Source organism: Ictalurus punctatus, chromosome 22 (assembly GCF_001660625.3).
Source record: "Ictalurus punctatus breed USDA103 chromosome 22, Coco_2.0, whole genome shotgun sequence".
Lineage (NCBI taxonomy): Eukaryota > Metazoa > Chordata > Actinopteri > Siluriformes > Ictaluridae > Ictalurus > Ictalurus punctatus.
The window spans coordinates 2,456,856-2,467,387 of record NC_030437.2 but is presented as its reverse complement, the minus strand read 5'-3'; the positions used below and the strand labels follow the sequence as shown (position 1 = coordinate 2,467,387).

The following is a 10,532-nucleotide window of genomic DNA, read 5'->3' as shown; positions in this document are numbered from 1 at the left end:
GAAAGCAGGAAGTTCGCGACGCCTTCGGAGTTTTTGATAAAGTGCGAAAAGTTGGAGGGTTTGTGAACATTTCTCCGGTGGAAAATCCGGTGTTTTCTGCGCTTTACTGAACCAGCCGCCTCGTCTTGCTGTAAGAAGATGGGAGTTGGAGATCCAAACAGACTGGTAGGGCCTCGTTTAACTTTTACTGCTCGGTCTTTTTTTTGTTTTATTTATTTATTTATTAAATAAAAACAACTTTTTATTTTTGTTCTCTTTCTTTAGCTGTGAATGCGTTGTGTGGACTTCTGGTTGATTGTGAATGTTTTGTGTACGGTTGTGGTGTTAGGGAAGCTTTAGTAAAGTTCCTGGTTGTTGTTCAGCAGGTTTTAAAACTAGAAGAAAGTCTACAGACTCCATTTTGTGCATTTTAAGTAAATCTGAGATTGATTTCTGGGAGACACTTTCAACAAAGAGGGATTTGTTTACGCAGGCAGATTGAGCAGCAGTGTGGAGAAAGAAAAACAACAACAACAACCTGAGGGATTATTTACAGCAGGGGAAAAAGCCATGTTGAACAGTTTGAGAAGTTACGTGTGTGTGTGTGTGTGTGTGTGTGTGTGTGTGTCCCTCCGTCCATAATCGTTGGTGTACACAATAGGTAGGACATTGGGACAAACTGCTGTTACAAAAGAGTGTGTGTGGGGGTAGGGGTGTGTGTGTGTGTGTGTGTGTGTGTGTATTGGGTTGGTGGGAGGGTGTGTGTGTGTGTGTGTGTGTGTGTGTGTGTGTGTGTGTGTGTGTGTGTGTGTGTGTGTATTGGGTGGGTGGGAGTGTGTATTGGGGGTGTGTGTGTATTGGGTTGGTGGGAGGGTGTGTGGGTGTGTATTGTGTGTGTGTGTGTGTGTGTGTGTGTGTGTGTGTATTGGGTTGGTGGGAGGGTGTGTGTGTGTGTGTATTGGGTGGGTGGGAGTGTGTATTGGGTTGGTGGGAGGGTGGGTGTGTGTGTATTTTGTGTGTGTGTGTGTGTGTGTGTGTGTGTGTGTGTGTGTGTAGGGGTGTGTGTGTGCGTGCAGTTGATCTCAGTCTTGAAGATTAGTAAAAATTGCCTAACACGGCTGTGTTAGCGTCACTAGTTTTGTTGGTTTGTTTGTTTGTTTGTTTGTTTGTTTGTTTGTTTGTGCACAACACAGCATGAACACGTCCATAAAGCTGGATCGCACTCGTATTTACACTCTAATTCTTCCTGCACCTGAGCATTGTTTCGCCATGCTTCGTATTTGACCAGAGTATAATAGTGACTCAGCTATTTTTCTTTCTTTTCCTTTTGTTCAGCTCCCATTGCAGCCACTATTTACACTTCATTCATTCAAAAACATGCCCAAAGATCTTTTATCAGATCCAAATCTAAAGTTAGTAATAATAATAATAAATATATACGCAACCGAAGAGTCACCCGACAGTTGGGGAAAATAAATTTGGCGAGTCGACGTGACCTGTCTGGCTTTTTGAATTCGAAACAAGCGAAGTCATAAATGGTGCGAGTGAATAAAAGACGCCAACTTACCTTAATGTTCCTTATTTTTTGTCCAGCCTCTCTGCCGAAAAACAGAACAGAACGACGACTACAGGAACCGTCACAGAAATTCAGTTTCCACTTCAGACACCGTTACAAACCATCAGCTGTTAAACATTAAAACCGTCGCCGTTACGACAACCTTCACTACATAACAGATTACCAGTAGAGACCCTCACGGACTGTTACAGTTTCCATTAAAACTAGTACAGTTCCCATTATAACCATTAAAACCAGTACGGTTCCCATTATAACCATTAAAACCAGTACGGTTTCCATTACAACCATTAAAACCAGTACGGTTTCCATTATAACCATTAAAACCAGTACGGTTCCCATTAAAACCATTACGGTTCCCATTACAACCATTAAAACCAGTACGGTTCCCATTAAAACCAGTACGGTTTCCATTACAACCATTAAAACCAGTACGGTTTCCATTACAACCATTAAAACCAGTACAGTTTCCATTATAACCATTAAAACCAGTACAGTTCCCGCTGTAACCAATAAAACCAGTACAGTTCCCGCTGTAACCATTAAAACTGTTAGTCCGTCGACAATTTCTGTCGTTTCGTTCAGACGTTCACGCAAATGTTTTTGTTTTTTTTAAATAACCGCAACTTTTCATTGTTGTCTGTTGTTTTATGTATTTTTTATATATATATTTAAAAAACACTGATCTTAACATTACTAACTTTTCATGTAACTTTTCGTGTAAATGCCACGTTTGTTTGTTTGTTTGTTTTTGTTTACGTACATGTTTTTTCTTCACCCTAACATTCCAAAGTTCTTAATACAACTTGGAATCATTTATTTTATTTATTTATTTATTTTTTTTCGGTTTACTTTTGTCTACACTTAACACTCCGACCTCTTCATACGACTCGAGTGTTTATTTATTCCTGTTAGTTTTTGTTTGTTTGCGACATGACCGCTTTGTCAGAAACACGGCGTAGGCAGTACGTTCTTGCCGCTTTGTAACGTTTATTGGAGTAAAATCGCAACACGATGTTCAGCGTATGAAAAACCAAACATGGCGGACAGGTGGTGAAATCGGACGTACGCAGGAGTTCCTTCTCACGCCGACTGTATCGGAGACCGGTTTCGCTCTGGAGCCACAGCGCTAACGTAGCACGTCTAAATCCTCACAGAGCCTCGCTCAATCCCGTCGTACACGACAGATCCGTTAAATAACACAATATATCGGACAGTCGCTCCTTCTGTAACGTTACATTAACGAGCTCGCTGTAATACGCTATCGTTTCTATAGTAGCCACTCGTACGCACGTAAACTAAACCTATTAATAAACTGATTTCTTTTAAAGATATAAATAGAACATAGATGTGGTGGTGTTTTCTGCAAGGAGACGTTTCTGTAGCGTCTATGGAAGGAGTCTCCAGTGTCAGGGCTTCGTACCAGTCACCGCTGCTTTGTAAAGTTATACAGTGTTTCTTGACCGCAACGACCACAAAAACAAACTCGGCGAAATCCTGTACAGACTGATTATTTGTTGTTCTAATGTAACGTGTTTAATGGAGGCTTCATGGCATTAAATGGAAGTGTAATCCGTTATAAAAGTGCGATGTTTCATTCAGAAATCCGTGACGTGCTGAAACCTTGTTGTTGAAGACTGAATATTCTAAACGTGATATTGAAGTGAGCTGTAAGCGCCGCAGACGAGCGCTCGGTCAGCTTATCCTTCTATTAAGAACTCTTCTATTAAGGTCCTGCGCTAGAAGCCACGAGGTTATGGGTTTACATCCCAGATCTTGTCTGAAGTCTTCCCCGGGAACACACCCGAGATTACATGGGTGAAAAAACAAGAACAAAGAAAACAACGCACGACTGGAATACGTGCGTAAAGTTCGAGAGCAGAGGGGAAAAATGTGGACGGGCTGCCTCTCTCGCTCTCTTTTTCTCAGTAGCAGATGTTAGATGATAGCTCTCTGGTATTCACACACACACACACACACACACACACTGGGAGAGAGCTGCAGGTAGTGACGTCTGAGAGCTGTTTGGTTTCCCGGTTACCCTTCCCTGTTGTTTATGAAGGCTTGGCCAGTGCGGACTGTTAAACACACGCACACGCAGTCATGTTCTCGCACAATGTGTACCTGGAGAACCCGTACCCTGCCGCTGACCCGGTAAATAAGAAGCTTTTTTTTTTTATTGTGGTGTGGTGTGTAACTTTTCATGGCTCAGCAAGTGATCTTGACCAAGTGTGTGCGTGCGTGCTGAATGTCGTTGCCAGATTATAGCCTGAGGAAACGTATCGGGTGGCTTAGAGCGTGAATTTCCGCTTGAAACTGATGTGGTGTGAAAATTCTGAGCTCTGTAGCTACTAACGTTTGAGCATCGCACCATAACACGCGGCCTCTTTGTCACAAAATGGTGTTAGTGTGTGGCCGAGTAACTGTATACACACCCGGTAGAGTTTCCGTTGTGCTGATACATTGCCGCGAGTGTCACTGTAGTCAGTAAGAAGCAGACAGAACGACGGGGTTATGCGCAGGGGTGCCAATATTTACGCTGCAGTAAAGTTCACCGAATTTACTGAAGTGCAAGACACCTTTGCGTCTGGATGCAGTTGCTTTTTATCTACAAGAAACAAACCCTAGAACTAGATTTAACACAATACTGAGTACTTTATTACAAACTTATTATTATTATTATTATTAGTAATTGAACTTTATTTCTCGTGCAGGAACAGGGGGCGTCGGCTCCAGCGGTGGAAGTGGAACCGGTGAAGTCGCTGCAGTCTCAGGTGGATGGCGTGAAAGACATCATGACCCAGAACGTGGAGCGAATCCTGGCACGCGGAGAACGGCTCGATGATCTGATGGACAAATCCGAGGACCTGCAGGCCGGGGTAAGGGGCCCTCGTCTGTACGCACGAATAAACACCAAACGTAAACCGCCAGCTTCGTTCTTCACAGGTCAGCGGTGGGAAAATCCGTGCTACGGAATGACTTTGACGACGAGATCAGGTTAGATTAGACCGAACACGCAGAAATATCGTGATTATACAGCGTGTTCTCAAAAAATGTATGGTCTAAAAACACCGTAAACGTGCTGTACGCGAGATTTCTACGGAATAAAGCAGTCCGTGTTGTGCCGTCATTGTAAACTCGTCAACGCCCGGGTGGTGTTGATGAAGCGGCGTTACTGTCGCCACACCGTAGTCGTGTTTGTTGACCCCGCCCTCCAGGCAGTTACGAAGTTTTACATTAAGTTAACAAAGGGCAAACGTCGGTCTTGAAGGTTAAGCGACGTACCAGGCGTCTTGATGACGGTGTTTCTCCGCAGGCGCAGAACTTCAAGCACACGTCGCAGAAGGTGGCACGCGCCTACTGGTGGAAGAACGTGAAGCTGATCGTGGTGATGGTCGTGATTGTTGCCATCATCGTGCTCATCATCGTGTTGCTCGCTACAGGAGTGATCCCGACAAATGGCCAGTCGACATCACCGACTACCAAACCACCAAAGTAACACCTTCGCACTCGCTCATACGCACAGACCTACTTTATACAGAAACCCGAAGGCACACACACTCATGTTAGTCCATTAAAAAAAAAAAAAAAAAGTCCCACTCGGACACAAGCGCCCTCAAGTACGATTTCATTCCAGTCCTAAACCCAAATATTTCTTTACCCTGTCTACGTTTTGGAAAACAAAAGCGTAAACCTTTTGTCCAAACAGGACATCGAGATGCGTTCTTAAATATCATACAGCTCTGAAATAACACCGATGATGTCAGATCATCAGATATTTGACGAAACGGCGATATCTGTTCACTCGAGTCATCAAGCCCGAGTGCACAGTGTTAGCACGCGATACGATGTTTATCTGTGGGAAAACAACAAAATTTTAGGGGTTTTGTTTGCCGGAATTTCCACGAATTTATAGAACTATCTAGAAATGAAATCTGTATGCTGGAACTTCGACAGATGTATTTTAGGTGTTACACGTTCAAGTATCCGGAATTTCACACAGATCGCCGGGATTTAAGATACTCACGAAACTGCATGTTGAAAAATATCTGGAAATCTGCAATTAAAGATATTTATAAGTTGCACATGGGAAATGTTCAGGAAAATGAACCCAGATTTAAGGGATGTCACCATATTTCTCATACAGCGAACGCGTCTGGGGAAAACCCTAAATAATAGCTGGGGATTGAAGACATTTTATATTGAATTAACCCCCAAGTTAAGATCTTTTAAGATTTAGATGTGGAATTGAACAGATCTAGAAATTTGCCCCGAAATCAATTGAATTTAAGGAGATTTATTACCTATTCAAAAATAAGGCGATAAGTGAACATGTACCTTTTCAGTGATTTGAATTTAAACTTAAATACTTTTTAACTAAATTTGACTAGTTGGAATTTGAAGTTACAACATTTGACGTTACACAATAAATCACTAATAATTTGAAAAAATGAACCGAAACAAAACTTGGAAACAATATCTGAACGGATGTTGAATTGTATAAGACGTACACAATGAAAATATCTGATGAATGAAGGAGATTGTCAACTTTACTGTTACGGAGATCTGGAAATGAAACCTGAGGGCTGGAGAGAAGCTCCTTATTAAAAATGGGGAGAATTGTAAGAGATTTTTAGGTTGCATAGTGAAAATGTTAATTAGTCCTTAATGCTACATGTTAATAATAACAACGATAAAATCACCCTTAATTCTGAAAGTTGTACGTTTTAAACAGCATTTCATCTGCTGCGTGAACGGATTCCTCAATGTACTAATGATACAGTGTGTGTGTGTGAATTTTTTTGCCCAAGTGTGTGTGTGTGTGTGTGTGTGTGTGTGTGTGTGTTTTTACACGATGAAAATGTCCTTTGTTTTTGTTTTTTTTTGTTGTAACTGTTTGTTTTGAAGGCCGAGTTTAAAATCAGTACGGACAATAGCGCAGATGCACTTTGCTTCAATGTGGGTTTAACGTTTTGCTTTAACATTCCTGTCACTGCTGTTAAACTCAACATTTATCAGATTTTCCTTGTTGAGAAAGAAAAGGGAAAAAAAAAATGCACCCTCTTTACAGTTCTCTAGTGGCCAGTTTTGATTCCAACATTTTTACATCTTGCACAGCTTTGATTGAAAGAACTACTGGCTACATTTACTATATTTATATATATATATATATATATATATTATACACACACAGTACTGTGCAAAAGTTTTAGGCACCCTATTTATTTTAAGTACAAACTTTGTTATAGATTTTTATCTTATGACCTTCTACATTATCAAGTCAGTACAAAAGAAACCATTTTAGATTCCCAAACATTAGTTTTCTAGCTCAAAATTAAGTGTTACAGAAAATCGTTTGTATGTAATTAAAGAAAGCATATCACTTTTTAGACAAAAAAAAAAAACCACACACACAACGAAGGCTGCTGGGTTTCGCTGCAAAAATAAGAAGCGAGTGTGAAAGTCATAGTCTCCAGAAAAATCGTAGCTGGTTCTGCAAGATGCTCGGTAAAACTTACAGCTCATTTCCTTATAAAACGGTACACATTGTACTGGAGACTTTTTTTTTTTTTTTTTTGGTCACACCAAACATTGACTTTGTTTCATTTACTACTGTTTACTGCTCTTTATGGTGTTTTATTTAAATGTAGAAACATTTAATATCATTATTTTGAAGGCAGATATATATAAATAATACGTTTTTTTTTGTTTCAGTAGAAATGTGCAGAGTAAATCTAATCAGTGATGGTATCAGAGCTACGATTAAGTGCGATAGTAAACAGACTTAATCAGAGCCTATTTTTTTTTTTGTCTAAATTTCTGTCAATAAGCTCTTTGTGGTTTTGCTGTCAATCTGTGGAAATCTTGCGAGGTCAAAATCGCTTCTTTCTGTAAATATTTTAGTCGTTTCTGTTGTAACTGTTCACACCAATCTCGTGCTGTAGCATCCAGTAACGTTTAGAATGTTACATATCCAATTTTATTTATTGTAAAGCTGTTTGTAGGTGCCTTGTTGTCTTATAGTCTTGACTTGAATCAGAAAAGTGATCATTTATTAATACACACTGCCTCTTTTAAAATCAGTCTCATACTTGTTATTGGAGGAGTTAAGGGCTAAAATGTATACGCGTGTATATTCTGAGCACGCACCACAACACCCGATTACATCGACTAAGCTGCTGTGTGTGAGCGGGTGGTGTGTTTCTGGGTCAGATCAAATACTCAACCAGTGCTGGGGCTTTGGATGAGAATCAAGAGTTATAATGAAATAAAATCTGAAAAACCTGTAAGAGCTATTTTTAAAAATAAACAATTGATGTGTCATTAAAGCTGAATCGTTTGTCATTTTTGTTCAAAATAACGACGTGGTCCAGTGCTTAGCTGATAAATTATTCAGATTTTGACCAATACAAAAAAAAAAAAACACCACAGCGATACAGCTCTACATTCTGACTGTTACAAAGCACTGACACTGGAGACTCCTTCCCTAAGTGTTAAATAAACAGTGTAATCTGTTTATGTGGAGCGTCTGCCGTGTGAATTAGCTGTTACTATAGAAACGATGACGTATCAGATCGGAGCGAAGGTTTTTAGTTTTTTTTCCCCTTAACATTAAAACGTCTTAGATGATGTGATATATTTGCCAACGTTAATTCATAGGTGATGTGGAAAATTGGTGCTTGGGGGAATTGTCTCCTCCTATCCTCTCTCAAATCAAGTACAAAGCCTTTAGAGCTATTTACATGTACACATAAAGGTCAGTGTGGTGCTTACAAACAATGATGAATGATTCAACTGATTCATCATCACACTGATGATGAATCAGTGTGATGCTTGTTCTTATGGAGGTGTTTTTTTTTTCTTCTCCAAAATAGCTGCACTGACTGGTGTTCACCACCAGAGGGAGTTAAAGTGTTTTGTAGAATTTATTCTTTCTTTCCAGATTTCTCTGAGCAACTTTAGAAAAGTGAAATGCTGTCGGATTCTGGATTCTGATTGGCCAGAAGGCCTTATTTCATTCCTTAATTATAGATGTGTAGGTCATAAAGTGAAAACGATTTCACTATTTTATTATTATTATTATTATTATTATTATTATTATTATTATTATATTTTAATGCTTGCTATTTAACCGGTTTTGCATTTAGTGCATTTCACAGTCGCTTAAAGGGTGCGCAGACTTCTGTTATCCACTGTTTATACAGTGTAGATGTAGGATGTGGTTGCGGTAAGTGTAGCTTGTAAGAGTGAAAGACGCACAACAGGAAGTGGAGGCATTCTGTGTTCAGTCACTCATATAATAAATAATAAATGCATTGTTCTAGAGGATAAGTAGACTGACAATCCTGCCAGTATGCATCAGCTGAGTGCGTGTTCCATACACGAGATCGCTTACACCATTGTTCCAGTGCGAAGAAGCATGACTCAGAGAACTGTAATCATTTACTGAAATTTAATTAATGTTTCTGGAAATCTCATTCAGTCAGTTACGACACACACTGAGTGGTGTGTGTGTGTGTGTGTGTGTGTGTGTGTGTGTGTGTTTCGACACTTCCTGTGCTTTTGTCATGACCTGCCCTGAGTTGTTTTCTTCATTTTCCCAGCGTCACGCTATTCGGGTTCACACAAAGAATAGTGGATTATAGTGAATTTGTTGTATTAAAAAAATAAACGCACCCTCCATGACCTCAATTCCTCTGAAATGTTTCAGCAATAATAATATTTCAGGGTCTCCCGTATCCGACACGCTCGTAGTACGTACCTTACATTTTTTACATTTCCTGCGTCACGTGTTAATCTAGAACCACAGCATGAAAAAAAAGTAGCCATGGGCACACTTCCGTCATTCTGCAAGCAATTAAAGGAGAAGTTAAGAAAGATGTGCAGAAATGGCAAGTCCCAAACCGACCCCCGCCCGTTAGGCGGACTCGTCCGATCAGCCGTGTCAAGCGTGCGACGTTTCGTTTCTTCCGTTTTTATTTTAGATTCCACGTTTTTAAACACGATCCGTCAGTAACGTAGCAGGACTTGTTCGCGCTGGAATGTTCAACTCGAATATTTGACTGGCAGGCGGAGCTCGCGTTCTCATAATAGCACGCCGTTATATCTATTATAAACCTCAAGTTTAACATTTTCTTCACGTGCGCACGTTGAGGCACAGCTGATTTACATTTAGCCACGCCCACAATCTCCATGCAAAGCAAAGCACCGAGAGAGCTGGACATGACAAAATGACGACTTAACGGAAAACGAGTGCAACAGTGTAACAGACCACATGGACAGGATCTTTGTGCTTCGCCTCACACCTCCAGGGTCGGGGGTTCAATTCCCACCACGGCCCTGTGTGGGTGGAGTTTGCATGTTCTCCCCGTGCTGCGGGGGTTTCCTCCGGGTACTCCGGTTTCCTCCCCCAGTCCAAACACATGCACGGTAGACTGAATGGCGTGTCCAAAGTGTCCGTAGTGTGTGAGTGGGTGTGTGATGGATTGGCACCCTGTCCAGGGTGTACCCCGCCTTGTGCCCGGTGCTCCCTGGGATAGACTCCAGGTTTCCCCGTGACCCTGAAGGAAGGATAAGCGGTATAGAAGATGGATGGACACACACACACACACACACACACACACACACACACACACAGGCAGAGGTCAAACAGGAAGAAAGCAAGATGATACGCCTCAGAACTGAAACAATTTAGGATTGATTGGCAGGAAGTGAAGTCTGAGGCAATTATAAACATAGCCAGGATTAGAATCATACGTTGAGCCAAACTCTGAACTTACAGTCTTTACAGCTAGCATCATTAAAGTGGAACCAGAATGAGCGCATGCTGCAGGAAATACCAGAATCGAGTAACACCCATACTTAAGGTAAGGTCTTATATGCTTTCCTCTCCGCAGAGCAGTGTGGTCCTCCCCCACCCCACCCCGGTCCACCCCACCCCCCTCGCCGAGCCAAGAAGTGAAACGTGAAAGTGTAAATG

The 10,532-nt window shown here is 41.1% G+C and overlaps 1 protein-coding gene across 2 annotated transcripts; it reads left to right on the top strand.

Moving 5' to 3' along the window:
* On the top strand, window positions 1-7,881 carry vamp8 (vesicle-associated membrane protein 8 (endobrevin)). Of its 2 annotated transcripts, none has more exon segments than NM_001201000.1 (3): window positions 1-165; window positions 4,267-4,431; window positions 4,869-5,145. In NM_001201000.1, coding segments are annotated over 3 exon segments (375 nt in total). In that variant the 5' UTR covers window positions 1-138; the 3' UTR covers window positions 5,052-5,145.
* Window positions 7,882-10,532: the final 2,651 nt, after the last annotated feature.